This window comes from Epinephelus moara, chromosome 13, assembly GCF_006386435.1.
Source record: "Epinephelus moara isolate mb chromosome 13, YSFRI_EMoa_1.0, whole genome shotgun sequence".
NCBI lineage: Eukaryota > Metazoa > Chordata > Actinopteri > Perciformes > Serranidae > Epinephelus > Epinephelus moara.
In genome coordinates this window covers 16,094,366-16,113,861 of record NC_065518.1, presented here as the reverse complement: position 1 = coordinate 16,113,861, position 19,496 = coordinate 16,094,366, and the positions used below count along the sequence as shown (strand labels likewise).

Here is a 19,496-nt window from a genome sequence, read left to right as displayed (position 1 = left end):
TCTGAGGCACTATTTCCAAATTTTAATTACAAAGGTATGATTCTCTATTGGACTGTGACTTTATTCATTTTATTTCAAGAAGATATCCAAATTACTGTCACATTCTTTGGTGATTCAAAGTTACAATCTGTAGCTGAATAACAGCTACTCGCCGGGATGCTGTTCAAACACTTTGTTAGGTCGCCGCACCTGCCAGTGAATTTGGGAATAAAAGGAGGACGCAGATGTGCACATACTAAGTTGCTTTTATTAATACAGAACTGCATGCTACAGAGACTGTACAGCATAAACATTTATTCATTACAAAAAAACATGGTTTTGGAACCATTTAAAATAACAGGAAAAACAAACAAACAAAAAGATAAGAGCATAAAATAGAACAGGAACATCACAGCCGTTAAGGAAACATTCAAACTATTTATCATTAGCATCTTAATAAACCAGAGAAGAAATCGACAGATTACAGTCGCGTCATGTCAACTACAATGGCACCGAGTGGATGATTCTCTTGTAGCTTTTTTTACAGCCTCTTGCAACATCAACATGCCTATTTTTTCTATCTACCTATATGTAGTAGTGTACTTAAAAGTGGCAGTTTGTGTATTTTTTTGTATTTAATAGTTTTTTTATGAACCTCCTAATATACATAATTTGGCCCTTGTGGGTTTATACAGTATGATGTCCGCCTTTTTATTAAGTTTAAATTTTAATATTTGACAATTTGCTACCAAACACATTTGTTATAGCAACATTTATACTACATACATAGCAATCTATGTAACGTCACAGCAAAGAATGGTATCGAAATTAAAAAAAAAAAGAAAAGAAAAGAAAAAAACAAACGACAACGAAACAAAAAAAAAAAGGATCCCTACAGCATGGTTAGAGGGGCAGAGAAAATTATCACAAAATTTGGCACGGAAAATCTGTACACGAATCTACAGTCTGAGAGATGTGACTGTGCAATAAAAAAGAAGGGCTTTAGACACTTTTCCAACTACTGAAGACACGGTACCCACTGTCTCTTGTTTCAAGTTTTCTTTTCTTCTTTTTGTAAAATGGCTTATAGACGCATTTCTTGAAATGAAGTTGTGCATACTTCTGTTCATGAGATCTACACAGTACACTGAGTGGAATCCAGGTTTTCAGCGAGGAAAGAAATCAATAACAAAAAGATTTGCCTTTTAAAACCTCCTTGTAAAAATGGATCATTCATATATAAGTCGCTTACCTTAAGAAAAAATATTTGTACAATGTATTAAGAAAAAAAAAAGTCAAAAGAGACACGTACAAGATACAACAAGCAATCTCTAAAGCAATAAATACTACTGGTCCTAGCGTTGTGACATTTTGAATTTAATAACCCTCAACCCTCCCACCCCGACCTCCCCTCAAGCCCACCCAACTTGCCTGACTCCGCCCCAAAGGTAAACAACAAAGAAAAAGACAACGCAGTGGAAGAATGCATATTTAACACAGTAATCCCCCCCCCTCCCCATTATTCTGTACATTTAAACAAGAACAAGTAACATCACAATTAAAGTTGTTCCTCGGAGAGGTGTCACCGCTAGCCTCATGCCCTCCTAGAGTTTGAACAGATGTCAAATGATTGGTTCGCAAGCTCGTATTTAATACAAATAAAGAAGGAGAACCAACTCTTTCAAGAAAAGGGCTCACTGAATAATCTAGCCTACCTTTTTATATCCGTCTTTTAAACATTTTGAAGTTGAACTAGATAATTTTTCTGTTTGCACTGTTTAACACTACAAAAAAGACAAAACAAAATTCATAAAAATTTTGGCAGATTCACAAAGCTATACTACAGCTCATTGTATCATTTCTTTATAATAATTAGATTTTTTGATAATGATGGGTCAAATATTGACCAATGAACTTTAATAAAACAAAAACTAAAATTTCAAAGCCGTATGGCACAGAAACGTAAAGAGAAAAGAACCGACAGCAAGTGAAATATAGCAGAGAGAGGGCCTAGAAAGGTGTGTTTGTGTGTGTGTGTGTGTGTGTGTGTGTGTGTGTGTGCGTGTGCGTGTGCGTGTGCGTGTGCAGAGCTAGAAAAGAGGAGAAGAATAGGGTAGACTATTCTATAGACTTGGTCACTAGCGACAGAGGCTGAGGGGCCGTGGAGGGGAGGAGCGAGTGGGAATGACACAGCGATGCCGAGGGCCGGGCCATTGAGGACGCCACAGAGGAGCCCGGCTGCCGCGAGGACGAGACGTCACCGTGCTCCAGGGCTCCGTTGTGGGAGGAGGCGCCGGGCGTTTTCCTAGCTGCAGCAGAGTTTTCCAGCTGAACCAAAGATGGCGGTGGAGGCCCAGCCAGGAGGTGCGGGTGGTGGAGTGGCTGGTGGGCCGGTTTCATAGTCAGTGAGAGAGGTTGCATTTGTTCAGTCTGAGGTTTGGACTCTTTTGAGGAGGGGGAGGGAACCACTGAGGAGGGGGAGGATGGGGGGGAGTCTAGTAAGCTTCCGTCCGTAGAGGGAGGACTGGCACAGCTGCCTTCACCTTGGATGTAGCGAATGCACTTTTTTTTTCTCCTGGGGGACAAGGCGAGACAGAGAGAGCATCTTTTAGCATCACGTCTTCAAACCGCATCGCCTCTTAGCACTGCCGCCGACTTAAATGCACCTTGTTTTAAATTTAGTCCAACCATTCCATGAAACTGGTTTCACATGACGGATTCGCAGGTGCGTTTAAGCGGCTCGTGCTAAGACAAGAGGTGGTAGAAATGACAGTCGATTTCCAAATACTAAACCATCAGACAGGACAGACATGAAGGAAAGATCACAGGTGAAGCAGCTGGACAGGAAGCAGCAGGGAAATGAGAAGCACACACAGAGATGATGATGATGACGGTGATGATGATGAGAGAAGATTAGATGTAGTAATGGTTTGCTCTCTGGATGTAAACTCGAGCCTGTCTTATTGGCAGAGCTCCAGCTGGGGATCAGCATGTTCTCTCCAGCAACACACGAGGTTACTGGACCTGTCTCACTCATCTACCTCGATCTGGCCCTACTCTCTCTTCTCCTGAGGGGACAGAGTTTGGATGCAAGGCGAAAAAGTCAACAAGATCCACACTACTACTCCGTATCTGCCCCACAGACACGAGTGTGCGTGTGTGCGTGAGGGGTCAAGGCATCATGTTTGCATTCCTGCCTGGGGTCGGGACCCTCCCCCCCGCCTGCCGAGTCCCGAGGCCAGGCCCATTCCGCTCGGTGGAACCCGGCGAACGAGCAGGGGAGGGGAGGGGAGGGGAGGGGGGGAGCTGGGAGAGTAGGGGATTGTTGCATTTTGTCTGCGGTGACTCTCCTGCGAAGGCTGTGCTCAGATTTGGTTAAGGGGGAATCTCTGCCCACCTCATCTTTACCCTGACCCTGACAGTGACCCCTCTCTCAGCTCTCCATTCTATCACAAAGCTGCCTGAAGGCCATGGAGTATTAGTATTTAAGACTCAGAGGGACAGGGAGTAGGTAAAAAGAAGACTAAGGTGTTTTTATTGAGGCTTTTGGAGCATATGAGGCTGATCTGCTGTTTAAGTGAGGCTGTTGGAAGCTTTCCCTGTAACTCTGATGGGGGAACAGTCTACGTAAACACGGACAAAGAGAGCAGATTATTGAGAATGAAAAGGAAGAGGGACATCGACAAATCACATAAAAAAGGGCTCACGAAACCTTGTTGCATGCCAGGGTGAAAGACAAGCATGCATTTCAGATAAGCTCGACAGTACAGGCACACGACAGCGGACGGTATAGAACACTAGAAAAGTCTAGAAAAGAGTGGGGATAAGGCTTTTAGTGCATCCTACACTGATACTGCAGCGCCGGGTGGTGCGGTGTATCGACCGGCCGTAAAAAGCTATCATTTGCCACTACATAGACATCTTGCTCTCGATAACTGTCTGTCAAACTGCAACAAATGAGCTAATATCCATTTTTTAACAGACATATCGATTCATAGTATGTGCCCGTGTATGTTATTGATTTTTGCCGTCTCGGGGGAAATTACACCAGATGCATCTTTTAGGAAATGGAGCCCAGAGAGAACTTTTAACCTCTCGGCTCCTAAAATGAGGACTGAATTATCGCGCTTTCCACTGATCTCCTGATCTGCTATTATTGTTTAAGGAATAATGCGTTGTTGTATTTATTTATTTTTTTATCGTGTGTGTTTCAGCTGGGAGGGAAATAAGAGCCAAGTGGAAACACCGGCAATGGCGGACTGTGAGGGAGTGGAGTGTGATGTGCTACTTGCTTCAAAGACGATTTTAACAGCAAAAAAAGAGTAGTTAATGTGTTAAATTCTTGTTGGACATTCAGTGCATTTAAAATCATGACAAAAATGGAGAAAAATATTCTATTAAACAGCTAAAAATGGCCTCTTAATGCTGCTAAATTTTGACTTTGGCCCTTATGAGCGACTAAAACGACACATGAAACGTGTAGAAGCGGAAACAAACAATGTGTTGCGATGGCTGGTGTTGGAAGAGTTGTGTCGAGAGAGAGAGGGTGGGGCAAGGGTGTGGTGCAAGCCAGACACAGAGAAGGGTATTACTTAGCAGAGACAAATACCTACCATGAAAATATTCCCAATTCAAAGACTGCTTGTGTCAGAACAGAAAGACAACAGGTAGGGACTAAGTAAGGGTTATTGAAGAGGAGTTTGGAGGAAGAAGAGGTGGAGAAGGAGGAGGAAGAGGGCACAGAAAAGAGTGTCACTGAGCAGGCCCTCAGAGAAAGCAGGGCTAAATTTGTAAGCATAACATTGTTATTCAAAAGGACGCCAATTAGAACATACATGACAGTTAAGATGGGAGGGAATTATCCACTGCATGGAGAGAAAATGGATTTCAACCAGGCTGTAAGACGTGTTATTCCAAATGACATTAGGGAAGCATGATCTTTCAGCAAGATATTTTGAGATAAAATACTCAGTAATCTTATTTAGAAATCCATTTTCTGCCACTGGGCTTGAACCGAGTTCAATGAGGAAAAAAAATTGCTGCGAGGGAATTTATAGCAGGAAGCTCCTCAGTAAGGAAAAAAAGGAGCAGAGGAGTTTGCCATCTGTTACCACACTGATGGAAACGCGTTTTAAGAGGGATATCTGAGCAAATAATCAAGGAGAAGAAGCTGCTCATTGTGGATGTCTTCCTCCCATTGGTACTACAGCAGTTATACCTGCATGGTTTGCACCATAAACTCAGCTGGTCAAGCCCGAACAAGGCACGACACTTCTTTGGGGTATTTGCATCTGTTAGCCAAAGAGGTAGACACAAACATACACACAGAGACAAAAACACAAAAGAAAAAGAAAGAAAAAACAAAATGGACACGTCATTGCACGGACAAAAACATGTAGCCAGGGCTTAGGTTTAGGCTGGCAACACTGGGATGTCCTCCATATTGAACAAGCCATCAGGCTCCAGATCCTCCAAGCCCCGACCTGCCAGTTTAGCCTGCTTATTGTACTGTACATCCTGCAACAAAACCCCAAATGTTTTTTCATCAACACATACGCATTCACACGCCATTCATACACACTCTGGCATATGCTGTTAATACCCTTCTTCCCAAACAGCAGGTAAAAAAATCAAATAGTGGGAACCTAGAGATAGACCGGCAGGGCGTGGCTGGAGGAAGCTGAGAGGTCACGATAGCCTGGCGGTGACAGACAGACAGACAGAGGGAGGGGGGAGGAGAAGAGGAAGAGAAAGGCAGCAGCAAGAGAGCCAAGGAGGAAGTCCCAGTGTACAGTTTATCCAGCCTTCACCTGGCCCTGGCCAGTGCAAGCACACACCATACACACCTGCACGGGCCACACCAGTTATTCTGTTGATCGAGCCCAAAGCGCGCTCGACACTTCTTAGGAGCGCTCAGGTCTGATGCCGCAACAGGGGGGGGGGGGGGGGAAGCCAGCAGAGAGGAGGGAAAAGAACCAAAAACCAAAACAATAAGGAACAGAAATCAAGAGGAGGAGAGAAATAAGGAGAAAAAACAGGTAACAGTGAATCTATGAAGCTTTGCAGTGGCTCAATGTGCAAGAAAATCCCCCCCCAAAAAAACACCCATAAAGCCATTCTCAAGTGTGCCTTTAAAGACTGTTTGAGACATTAGTACGAATCAAAACTGCATGCAAATTATCAAATTAAGATTAATAAAGACTCTAAAATCTGACTGGAGTTAAAGCTGAAGATGCGTATGTGGTTGAGAGGGTATAAGTGGAGCAAATGCAGGTTGGAGTGATTTACCACTAGGTGTTACAGTGCACTATGGTTTCAAAAAGACAAGGTTAAGGTGGCAGAACTAGGCAGCAGTAGCAGACTGCTAAAACAGCACGGTCGTGAGTTAGCCCTCGCCAGGGGAAGGATTAAAAAGGCTGGAACCTGAAGAGGGAATCTACTCCTTAGACCTGGCATCAAACACTTGACTGTTTTCCACCAACGTTGGCTGTCTGGTGCAGGAAAAGCTGCCAGTCACTTGCTAGCTCTACCCGGCGACCGTGCGGTTCCCAGAAGTAGAGCAGAGTGACAGCGGAATATGGTGGCGGAGTGTTTGAGGCCAGGTCTTGGGGAGTACAAGGGGAGTAAAGCCAAACTCATGCTGGCCTGTAGGAAAGGCAGCGCAGCTACTGAAGCGTACAGATTAAGGAGGTTTACCCTGACATCACATCCTTCAGGTCATACTCCACAATTATAATCTAACTTTATATAATCAGCTCCATAAGCATACTGCATAGTGCCAAAATATGGAGAATGCTCTAAAACTAAATAGCAACATGAGTAAATGGAGGTAATGAAATATCATCTAGCTGGAAGTCAAATAAATAGCAACATTTTAAGAAAAGAAAAGCAGCAAACAAAGCAAAAAAAGAGCATTTTCATATAGTTTAATCTTAAACCTGCCTCATATGTGCACATTCATTGATAGATAGATAAATATACATTGATAAATAAAAAAAGAAGAAAAAATAAAACAAGTTAGTAATTTAATACTCAAAATGACATTAGCACCTGTAATCGGAGGGAGTGAAAGGCAAGGGTTTGGAAAATATTCTCTGTGTTCTGAAAAAAAAAAGAACAGATAGAGAGGCCTTCAAGAAGAAATCCGTCACCAAACGAGCGCAAAATACACAATGACAAGTCGCTCCTCACAAAATGATCAGAAGAATCATGGGAATCAAATCATAGAATTAGCAAACCTCCTTAATTTTAAGATGTAAGAGATTGTTTTGTTTTCTTATGTTGATATAAAAGCATGCATGAAAGCAAGCAAGGGGCAGCCCAACAAGCGCGCGCACACACACACACACGCACCCACACACACACAGAGTACAGTAGTGCAGGCTATCTGCAGGGCACAGGCATTATAAAACGGGGCCACGCACACAACACTAGCAAAGTTAATGGCTCTCACAATGCTTCAACTTCACATTCTCAAAACATACATATCACAATACCAGAACGCTAAGGGGCAAAGTGGGGAGGGGAGGGAGGAGGGGGGTGTCAAGAGGGGAGGTGAGGAGTGTGGGGGGGTCATGCATATTCAGTTGTTATTAGCTGGGGAAGGCTCGGGAAAAATGGGAAAAGGGGGGTATTACAAGCAACTCTACCATTTAAATATTGCATTGGGTAGCATAACTATACAAAAAAAAAAGAAAGAAAGAAAAAAGCCAGGCACAATAACACACACACACACAAAAAAACATAACACAAAAAAACTAGCTTGACTTTTATCTTGCAAGATGTCACATCTGCCTGACACATGATGGGGCTCTTCTAATATGGGAGATAATTGCAGCTCACTTACCATTGCTCTCTGCTTGCTGCTTTTCCCTTTTTCTCTTCTTCCTTTTCCCCTGTTGGTTAGCCGCCAAAAAAATAGAAAGAAAAAAATAGACACAGACAGGAACCTTAGTTATTATATTGCAGAATGCCCAAAACATGAAACAGAGAATAGGACTCTTCTTTGTGTTTACTTATTTATTCATTCATTCTTTCTCTGCCTGTTTTTTCTTCCTCTTTCTGTCTCTGCCCTCCGGTTTGTATCAGCCACTGCAGGCCAGACCAGAACTCTCCCTTCTCTCTGTCTTTCTCTACTCTTTTCTTCTTTTTTGTCTGTAATCTTTTGTCTCATTTTCCTCTGCTCTGTGAACATCTAGACGTCTTGACGAGCTTCTGCTTTGGGAGACAGATTTCTCTAAGGCTGCTCGTGGATGATTGGTCAGCTCGATCCCAAAACTGGACGAAGCTGATTAGAGTCTGCGTGCTAATGTGTCTGAGGCGCAAAACATTCACCGAGGATCCATATTAACAACATCAGGGTCGGACTTTGTTACAAATATCCCTTCGTGTCACAATAAGGTGGGCTTAGGTCTCAGATATGCACATCAAAAGAAAGTTACAAGAAAAAAGGGATCCCTCAGGCTAGATAGAAAACAAAGAGCTCATCCTGGTCCTGTCACCTAGTGAGAGGGGAAAAGAAGAGGCCCCCCGACTTGTAAACTTAAAAACTTACATAGTTGTCTCGTGCTGACCAGCCGGGGTACAGCTGCATGTGGAGCTGTCGCTCTTTCCTGGCCAGCTCGTAGTACTTGGCCTGCTCCTCCCGCGATAGGGCATGCCACTGTAAGAGGAAAAACAAGACAGGAAGAGAAAGAGAGAGAAAGATTTTTCATCATGAGCAGGAAGCAGATAGCATACAGGTTGTGCATAGGACTTCAATTTGAAATCAGGGTGTCTACAGGTATCAAGACTCTTAGATTTAATGCTCTTAAGGGCTTTTAAAGATCATTTTAAAACACATTTGCGACTGATGTTTGGACAAATCGTCTTTTTTTTATTAAAGCATTATGGGTAAGTATAAATTTAAGGTTGTGGTTTCATGCAGAGGTAGATTTTATGTCGGAATATGGTTATTGAATGTGGTTTTATGTTGTACTATAGTATGTTCGTAATGTTTCTGGTTATATGGTTATGTCATTGTTTTATTACCAGTGCTTATATCATGTTGATTAAAGTGCACTGTCCCTTTCTAAATAAAATAAACATAGATACATCTACAAGAGCCGCAATGATGAGTGTATTAATCGATTAGCTGATCAAAAGAAAATGAATCGCCGACTATTTTGATTGTCGATCCATCATTTCGGTCAAATTTTCAAGCAACAATGTCAAACTTTTGCTGCTCCAGCATCTTAAATGTGAGAATTTACTGCTTTTCTGTGTCATTTATGACAATAAATGAAGAGTTTTGGGGTTTCAGACTGTTGGTTGGACAAGAGAAGCAATCTGGAGACATCCCTTTGGGCTCTTGATGAACACTTTTTACATTCTAAAGACTTAGTGATCAATTAATTGTGATAATCGGGAGAATGATTGTTAGTTGCAGCCATATAATCTACATTTGCTCACAGGTAGGTGGTAAGTATGAAGTAAAAAGAAAGTATTAGGTTCCACTTATGTTATCAGAGAACTGGGGTTACCTTTGTAACCTAAAGTTCAGTGGTTTAAAGCTTTGTAATATAAGAAATGTGGACTTACACACAGAAGAGCTTGACTTGTTTTGAATTAAGATAGATAAATTAAATAAGATGAAATGTCTGTGGCAATTAAGATCACACAAATCCCTTTTTTTTATTAGGGCCTAATGTTTATCAAATTAAAGACATTTTGAGGACGTGCAAACACCCTGTGCAACACTGGGCCATCAGGTCACCATAAAAACCTTTTTATCATGGTCCTCAATTACCCCATCTCTGCTTGTCTTCTCTGCCACCAAGGTGCATTCATTCAGCTTAAACCCCAGATGAAAATCAGCCCATGTTTGCAGTAAAATCAGCAGGGTGGAAGGTCCCGAGCACCAAGACTGGGAACCACTGTGATGAACCCTTAAGTCTGATCACTACAGTGTTGTTGTACGTCCAGTGATCTGTCAGGACTCACCCTCCGCCCCAGGATCTGGTTGATGGCAGCACTTTCCTTCAGTGTGCACTCAGCCACGACCTTGGCCCGCATCTCCTTCATGTAGAGCATGAAGGCGTTCAGGGGCTTCTTTATGTGGACCTGTTTCTTTTTCTCCTCTTCCTTTTTAGCGTCTGACTGTTTCCTGTGGAGGAGCAGAGGGTGACAAAGGTGAACAGAGTCAAACCTACAACCGAGACTGAAACGTGCGTTCAGGGGCAGTGAAAGTCTACTCACGAGCTGTTGAGAGAGATGTCGCTGTGGGAGGATTCCTGCTTGACGTTGGGTGTGACGATGGCTGGGTGTGGGATGCCCGTGGTGTGCAAACTGTGGTGAGGGGGCACCATGTGTGGGGGGAACCTAGAGGACAGAAGACTGTGTAAATCGTCAGAATGGACACGGGTGAAATGAGAAGATGGAGCACATGTATACACAAGACTAAAGGGGCTCAATTCCATTTCCATCTCTCAAAGTAAATAGCGGGTTTTCAATTTCTCTCAAAGAAATGGAATTGGCCTTTAGCCACAAAAAAGACATAAATGCACATACAAACATCCACATAAAAATGTCCAAGGCTGATTCCTGTATTCACAACCTGTTTGATTTTACTACTCAAACTGAGTGTCGGATCAAATGTCACACAATTTAATTTGAGCACAGAATTCAGCCTGGACAACTACACACTTCACGCATAAGGTTTAACAGCAAATTATGGCAAACCATCACCAAACCATCAATAAAATATAACTCAAAAGCATGAGCACTACATTGTGTGGCAATAATTAAGTGCAAGCGCACAAGGATAAATCTCTTGAATGCCCTTTTTTGAACAACCTAAAAAAAAAACCTACACAGTGAACACTTGAGCCAAGTGCATTTCTTCACCTTTATTAAATCACAACCTCATTGAGATTTATAATCTCTATCAAGAGTGTCCCAACAAATACAGGCAACAATTCAAGTAATAGATTCAATTTAACGTGTTAGCTTGAGGGCTCTATGCACCTTGAACTAGTCTATTCAGAGTAGTTACTGAGAGTGTGCAGGCGGATGTAGTATCAGTGCCTCCCATAGCTTTTATCAGTGCTGAACCCCCCCCCCCCCCCCCCCTCACATTAGGCTTGCACCTGCCCTCATAACTGTCAATAGGGATGGGAATAGCTAAGATTCTATTGATAACAATGCCAATATTGATTCTGCTTATCGCTCTCATTCTTTATTGATTCCCTTATTGCTTCCTGATCCAGATTTTCAGTGTTAATGCAACTGTTTTACTATCTCTGAGTCTGAACACAGTGGCGATGAAATGCTAAAATATTTGTACAGAATTTTGTTTTCATTTAGATTTTTATTAGTCAAAGCATATCGCACAATGTTTAAAATCACTATGTTAAGCCTGCCTGTGCGGCACTAGTGTTATTAGGGGTGGGTAATATAATCAATACAGCACAGTATCGCAATATTTTGTGTGCCAATATAGTATCGATTTTCTTTATTATAGAAATGATTAACATTGCAAATACAAATTAGACTTTTCATAGCCTATTAGAATAATAAAATCAATTGCTTTTAAGTCCTCTAGATACATTTTGTTGCCATAAAAATGACTGGCATGAGAAATTTTATATGCGCTTACAAATAATGAATAAAACAGGTTTTGACAAAGTTTTTCTTTGGGAACATAATTTGCAGTTGAATAAAGGAAATAAATCACGATATATCGCAATATATTTTATCGCTCTACTCAGCGTATTGCACAATGTATAAAATCCCAACAATATTGTGCACTGACAAAAGTATCGCGATAATATTGAATCATGGGCCCTCTGGTGATTCCCACCCCTAAATGTTTATGTATTTCCCTCGGTAATGGACGCGCTGCTTGACTAGTAAGCAGCAGCACTCATGCGTAGAGCGTCAAATACATGGTATTCCTGGAATTTAAGCACAGGTAGTGTACGAAGTTGTTGCATCATATGGCTGATGTTTTCCTCCTAACTTGACACGATTTTTTTACAATCATTACAAGCAGCACTGTTGTTACTTTCTTCGTAAAATGAAGCTTTGGACCTCCCCTCCGCCATGGCCTTTCCTTGTTGTTTCTAGCAAGTTATATCGCACAACAGTTACCATCTCCACAATGTCCACTACTTATTTGTTTGTACATTACTGCTTAGTAGATAGCAGTAGTGCACCTTGTGTGGATCTAAACCTAGAAGAGAAATGTGTAACTTCTGATTTGAGGGCTACCGTGGGAAATGAGGTAAAAGTACAAGAACGCGGTGCTATGAGCAAGCAATGCAGGCTCAGACATGGTCAAAGCAAATTCACTAAGTGGTTGAAGGACAACATTTACAGTGGCTGGCTGACATCATCCAGTGAAGCGTACGAAGCGAAATGTGAACTTCGTCAAGTGCTATGCTAGCACCATGCCCATGGAGTCGTTCCTGATGAACTGAAAGATGAATTGTTCTTTTATGTCTGATATTTCTAAAGCTACATAACCTATTTAAAAAACACTACAAGTCTAGGTTGTTGATTTCTTTCATCACAGTGATGGTATTGGTTTTTTTGTTTTCCTTGTAGAGGCATTAAAATCGTCTTAAAAGTCATTAAATTTGTACTAAAAAATGTGCAGATACTCTTATTTGACGTCATTGTTTTGCAATGCACAATTGTCAGAAAAATTTGCTGGCATTGATAAAAGGAGCAAATAAGCTCAGAGGCATACAATTCCAATGGATCAGACGATTTGGAGCTGATTCTCAACTGAAACCAGTTCCCTATTCCCATCCCTAATTGTCACCTATGATAGCTGAGGAAATGGTTTCCAAATAAGATTTAAATGACGATAAAATTCTCTGTCTTTCATCCAAATGCCAACATATAACTTCAATTCATTTTTATATTTGAGGAAGCAGCATTTTTTAGCAGTGGCACTGATATGAAAATGCCAGGTTTTGGAGGGGTAAAGCTTGAACCATTATGTCTTATCAAGGAATATTGCAAACTAGATTAAAATGTTCTATCAAAGTCTAGTATCACTTCAGGTATTGGGTCTCTATTTGCTTCCTCCCATTCTTTTCTGCCAGTTCAGCACTGTCAGCAGCACTGACATTTTTATCTTCATCCCTCTACGCTCCTATCATCATTCCGTCGTCTCCAGCCCGCTCCACATATCGAGGCCAGAAACCCTTATTTATGAAATCGTTTCACTGGCTACAACAGCCATAAGACACTGCTGCACTGTATGTGCCAGTGTATGTATGACACTAATTATTTGTGCCAGATTATTTGAACGCGTCTATCTGCATGCGCATGTTTACAGCGTGGCACCTCAGCTCCACGTGACCACACACAAATTTAAGAGAAGAGAGGAGGATGAAGGAGAAGAAAAAAAGGAGGAATAATTCTTTTTTTTTTTTTTAAAGCAGCTCATTATCCGGCTGTGTCTGGCTGCATGGCTCCGAGCCAGAATATAATGATGAGGATAAACTCGCCAGGAACAACTACTTTCTGTTGGAGGCCATCTCAGGGGAGTGCCAGTGCGCTCCCCCCTCAAACTCTTTCCCTCTTTTTCTCCTTTCCCCTCTTCTCCCTTCATCACTGACACATTGGTGTTTGTGCCATGTCATCCGTTGATGGGGAGCTCGGCAGCAGTGGCTGCATATCGCCCATCATTAGGGCTGCTGCATTTTCCTCGCTCACTCCGTTTCCTCTCTCCCTGTTCACCCTCCCTCCTTCTCTCTCTGTGCACTTGTTAAAATTTCCTCTGTTCCAAGATCTATTTTTTCTCCTCTTCTTCTCTTTTTCTTCTCCTTCTTCTTCTTCTCTTTTCCTCCCTGTCCCCTCACCACCTCCACACTCCTTCGCTTCCCCTCTTCCTCCCCCCCCTTCTCCTCCTGCTGCCACTGCATGGCCCAGGTTATGGTTTAAACATGACGGCCATCCCTTTGAAGCGTGGGGGCATCATCATCATCATCCGGGCTCATCAGCGGCAAGCGGCGCCTTGGACCAATTTAACCAACACAGAGAGGGAGAAGCAGCGGAGACCCCCACCCATCCACCCACCCCGACCCTGGGGCTCCTACATCTCAATCTAAAAAGGTAAGAATGGCTGGCGGTGTTGGGGTGGGGGTGAGGGGGGGTCACAGGCGCAGCAAGCCCAGTGTCAGCCAGTGCCATTTAATTGCCAATGCGAAGCAGTAGCCCCCGTGCCTGTTTAATGTATAATGATCCGGCCAGTGCGCTTCTCCCGTTCCCAAGGAAAAGATGATGGGGGAACATATCAAAGGGCAGGCTTAAGCATAAGGGGCAAAGGGGCCTTCACATCCTCCTACCTGTCACACATACATTCACACGCACACACAATATCAGGGACCTGCACCGGCTCCAACCCCATTATCAAAATAATGTCTTTCATTTGCTCCGCTGACTGTCTCTTCTCTCCTTGGCTCCTTTTCCCTGCCATCCAAAAAGAATGCATTTTTTAACAGGACCTAGGTGTAAGGTGCTCATTGCAGGACTACCAGGTACCAGATTCCTTCCCTGCATCCTAATTCAGCTCGGGCTATGGCACAGGGGACTGATACTGAAGCGGCGCGCTCCTGCAAAGAATCGGCTCCCGACAAGAGTACAAGGCCAGGATGTCTTTTTCTCTCCCGATTTCCTCCAGTCAGCCTGCTCCCTACAAATCGTTTGAGCTATCACAACAGCCCGGTCCATTCTTTGAACAAAACCGACTGGCTGAAGGCTGCGTTTGAAAGGCTTCTGCCATTTTTGCTGACACAATTAGACTGATTTTTACTAGATTTTGTCAAACAAATTGATTTTTTTTCCCTGTCAAAGCCAGAGTTTAGCTTTTTTTTCTACAAGTGTTAAACCCTCCCATTCTCCAGAGAGCTCCCACAGCCCTCCATCTATTCAGTTATACTAATTCAATTAGGGGCCTCATCACAGGGCATTAGCTCTTCCCCATGGCCAGTCCCCCACCCACACCCCAGCCAGTATATTCAATTAGCCGCACTGGAAATAAGATGATCACAATGTAGAGGCTGTCATTAAGGGACCAAATTAGCAGTCACTTAAAGCCCAGGTTGGCTGGGTGCTGCTGCCAGATGCTGATGTCTGGACAGGCCCGCCGTCTGACCCCCTGCACCTGAGACTTGTTCGGGAGTGGCAAATCTGACTCTGATCCAGACACCTCTTCTTTAAATGTAATGTTTGATGCTGTATGTATTTAAAGCGCAGTTTGACAGCAAAAAAAAAAAAAAAAAAGGCTGCAAAACTGAACTTTCTAGAGCTTGCAAACTCAGCTTTCCCTTATTCTCTTGGCTTTAAAAAATGTCATTCCCCCTCGTGACTCCTCCCTCCCTGCATCTACATGATCCATCAATGTCACAGAGGTCTAAACACGCCGCCCTCAGGAGCTGCTTTTCCAATCAGGCTGTAATTAAACTGAAGCTTGGCCTCATCCCTAGACTCTAAACCAGCCCTCTCCACAGTCCCCTGCTGCAAGGGCGTATAGAGGGGAGGGAGGTGGAGGAGGAGGTGGAGGAGGAGGAGGAGGCACTGGAGTAGCAAGCTGTTTGTTTTTGTGTTGTTGCTTTTTTGGGGCTTTTAGTCATCTAAAATTAATTCTTTTCCACACAATATAGAGGACATGCGTCCCTCAAGGGAACAGTAAGTAGTTTAACACCGACTGACAAACACGCACACATGTATACAAGATGGCAACAAATACACATACCCCCCATGGGTGCACTAATGTCCACAGCAGCACTTGAGCTGGACCCTAATGGGCTGGACCAAAGCACTAGCCAAGTGTCAGGCCCCGGCTTAAATCATCTAGTCCCCCCTTCAAAGTGTTGCTGTGTTTGTTTATCTGTCTGGCTGCTCAAACTCACAGCATGGACATGCCCCAGCTCATTTCAGATCTGCCTGACATGCAGTGGGGGTAAACGTTCTTCAGGGGCCTCATTAGAAAATGATAAATATAATTAATATTTGAGCATGCTAGCTGGAGCTCCACACTGGAGAATTGGCCTTTTGAACACAGAGATGGGGAGCGCGGGGTCTCCTTAAGGGAGAAGTTGCTGCTCACTGTCTCTGTGTGTGCGAGCGTGCATGTGTGTTGCTTGCGCATTGCCCTCACAGCCAACACAAACACACAATAAATGTACGAGGGAGTGAGGAAGAGTGCGTGTTTAGCTCCTAGGTCTCAACTCACCTTGACATGGATGCGTTGACAGTGAGCGCAGTTGGGTAGGGGTGTCTAAAACCCCCTGTTGTGATTGGATAAACAGGTTGACCTTGCCTGGGAAGGGAGAAGAAAAGAAGAAAGGCGAAAAGGTAAAGGAACAGGGTTGATGGAAGAGGAGAAGTTAAAGCCCTCTGCCTCTCTCCTCTCCCCACCGTGGGCCTCTTTATTCTCATTTGATCAGGACAAAAATCTAGGGGATTGCAGAGCGCAGATCAAAGGGAGGAAAACTCTGAACAATTTGAATGCCACAAATCTTGATAGCAATGGCTAATTAAATTTCATAACCCTTCGCTCGGTGTCGACAGAGTGGGGCCCTGTTCCTCCCCAAGCTGGAACTAGGTGTTTTGTTGTGATAATTAAAGACGAAGCGCGGGTCTCTTTAATGGAGCCATCACGCTAATTGAGGTCTACACATCCAAAGACAAACAATAATGAATGTAAATTTATACCAAAATAAAGTGCAGCAAATCAAAGGGCGCCATGGCTGCGCTCGGGGCCTCTCTCGGTATTTAGATCGCGGTGAGAAAACATTAAATTAACAGAGCTTAATTTGTAGCCTTTTGTCATATTAACAAGTGTTGACAAGAGTTACCAGGGGAGAGCCCCCGTGTGGAATTGTGGGTAAAATACGGGCAATCACGGTTCATTACTCTAATTGGACCATACAGAGACATGCAAAATAGTATTTGCCACAAAGTAGCAAGTTGAGGTTGGCGAGGGCCCGAGGAAGCTGCCGTGGGCTGCTGTGGTCCAGGAGCGAGTGTGTTCGAAAGTTAAGGGATCAAGTTTGAGTTGAAGAGGCCGTAAACAAAGAGAGGACCCACTCTGGGGACCGAGATGAGACAGAGACAGCTTCCATAATTGACTTTGTGTACATAAAGAACAACATCCTGCTGTACAGTGTACACACACATGTAAGGTAATGTCTGCTTCTGTTGTTGCTGCTTTTCTCTTTAATGATTTGGCTTGATATACAGTTTATTAATCATGACAATATGTGGGTGTTGTGAGCCTTTTCACTCAAGCCATAAGGGAATACTGTAGAAAGAGTATTAAAGAAAGAAAGGATTTGCTTACTGTGGTACTAGCCATCCTAACGGATGAGGGATCTGGCCGACAGTGCCAGGTGACAGTGGGTAATAAGGAGATATATCTGGAGGATGTGGAGGCCTTGGAATTCCTGTGGAAGAAAGGAGGATGACAGGAGCAGGGAGGAGGTGGACAGACAGGATGATGACAGAGAGAGAACCAAATCTTTGTCAGTGCTGAATTCATTCTTTGTCGAGAGTTTTCACATCTGAACGGGGCAGACATCACAGGAGTGCAGATGGGAGGATGAGGAGGAGGAAGAGGGCTTGTTGCTCGCATGTACACAGTGCTAAATCACACTTCCTGATCAAAGGCCTTTGAGGCGGCGGCGGCGGCACAATGTGTTGGAAGAGGCAGAGGGGAGAGAGGTGAGGAGAGAACACCAACACGATTCTTGTCACATTTGTCTACTGATTCAGAAGATTAATTATATAAAATGACTGAGGTTTAGAAGTTAACAAAACACAACAATATAATTAAAGCCTCCTCTGTGATCAGAGAGCTGCTAATACGGGGCTCTGGGTTGAGTCAGGCTGATTTACACTGACGCTCTGGCCGGATGGATATGGATTCTATGTGATATTATACATCAATAAGCCAATATTAGAATATATGCAACAGTTAAGATCATGAGCTGAAAGTCAGCATCAGATTTGCTGCAAATTCCTTTTAGGTTGAAGTACTTTGACTCAGATAATGGCCGACTGTTCAAAAGCTACGCCTATGATACAGTTAATGACAAAATTGATGTACGTACTGGCTTGCTGGTTTCTATTCATCCGCCTGATCCTCAGATTTAACATAAAAACGCAACCAAATTTTGTTTATCCCCCCACAGACGCACAGTGACAAAGATGTCCAATTTAAGGACAGCTCTCGTTGAGGGAATCGCCGAGCAATCGCAGCGTCCGCGGTGTTGCCTTTGCTTTCCGTGGCAGCTGACAGGCGAAGAAACTGCATCGACAAGCTGCCCTGAATGAATGCCTTGAAAAGGTCTCGTACACAGCCGGGTGTAAAAATAACTTTCTCTCTCATGACAAACTTGAAACAGGGAACACTAGACATGTGTAAAAGCACAGCGGGGAGGTGTGTGCGCTCAGTAGAGCAGGAACTCGGGGGACTTTCATTTTGGCTTTACGTGCGTTCCTTCCACACAGCTGGCTCGTCTGTGCAGCTGTTGTTGCGGATATTTCTGACCAGTGCCAACACGGCCGAAGAAGAGCCAGATCGATCTTAATAGATCAGAACTTGGCCCGTGTTGGGGGCTACACCCAAACTCTGCAGCTGATCCAGGTTATCCAGGAACTGACTCGAGGGGGATTCTGTTACTGATGGACAATGTGCTGCGCTGTCTAAGCGGAAAACTTTCTTCTTGGAGTACAGCTATAACAAAGGCAAATTCTATTAAAAAGGAAAGCACTGCGAACATTATCCCATCGCCACCCAGCGCTGGAAGACCTAATATAGCTCATTAATTAATTAAACACTGAGCCCAATTAAGCAGCCCCATTAAGCACTACATTAAACAGCAGCTGGCGCATTATTTCCCCTTTGTAAGGGCCATCATAATAAGGGAACATTATTACCTAAAACACTGACTGAATCCACCAGAGACCACTGAAAAGCATGAAATTATTCCTCGCACCGCAAATGCATTAACCTGAAAGGATGGGCTGAATGACAGTTAACGAAATGAAGTGCTGGGTCAAGACGCTCGCGGAAATGAATGAAATTGCCTAAAAATGTATGCTGAATGGTTGTGGGAGAGTTGTGTGGGCAGAATCTGACTGCTAAACGTGGACTCTGCAGGAGCAACAGGCTGCGGAGACATAACTACAGCTCTGACAGAGCCGATCATCGAAAATCTGTATAGATCCAAGTGCTCAGGTATCCATTTTGATTTTTTAGTCGAGGACATCACTCCGAGCAGACTCTCTTTGAGGACTCTGGTCCCTGGTATTTAGATGTGAGGAACTCCAACTACAGTGGCCGTCTTGTTTTGAGTCTTGGCAAATGGAGGTGCGGTCATGAGAAGTCGTGGTTGTTTGCTGAATTCCATGTTTTACGAGAGGTTTTAGAGCCACCGTTCAGGTTCTTGTTCTTGAATGTGAGGCCACTTTCCGCCGAAGCCAAACCACGTTAATGAGCGTGATAGCTACATCAATCA

The 19,496-nt window shown here is 43.6% G+C and overlaps 1 protein-coding gene across 23 annotated transcripts in view; it reads right to left on the bottom strand.

The window, feature by feature from the left end:
• Nucleotides 1-229: 229 nt before the first annotated feature.
• tcf7l2 (transcription factor 7 like 2) overlaps nt 230-19,496 on the bottom strand; it is a 103,766-nt gene continuing 84,499 nt past the window's right edge. For 3 of the 23 annotated variants that reach the window (XM_050060523.1, XM_050060530.1, XM_050060537.1), the window contains 9 exons: nt 17,318-17,420; nt 16,208-16,294; nt 10,216-10,338; nt 9,961-10,123; nt 8,534-8,641; nt 7,826-7,874; nt 7,030-7,080; nt 5,826-5,898; nt 230-2,554 (listed from right to left, as the gene is read on the bottom strand). In XM_050060523.1, coding sequence (XP_049916480.1) covers nt 2,098-2,554; nt 5,826-5,898; nt 7,030-7,080; nt 7,826-7,874; nt 8,534-8,641; nt 9,961-10,123; nt 10,216-10,338; nt 16,208-16,294; nt 17,318-17,420 — 1,214 coding nt within the window. In that variant the 3' untranslated portion in view covers nt 230-2,097. Of the gene's footprint in view, nt 2,555-4,592; nt 4,654-5,197; nt 5,271-5,821; nt 5,899-7,029; nt 7,081-7,825; nt 7,890-8,533; nt 8,642-9,960; nt 10,124-10,215; nt 10,354-16,207; nt 16,295-17,317; nt 17,421-19,496 lie in introns of all 23 variants that reach the window. The other 20 variants (XM_050060517.1, XM_050060526.1, XM_050060519.1 and 17 more) reach the window with 18 other exon arrangements.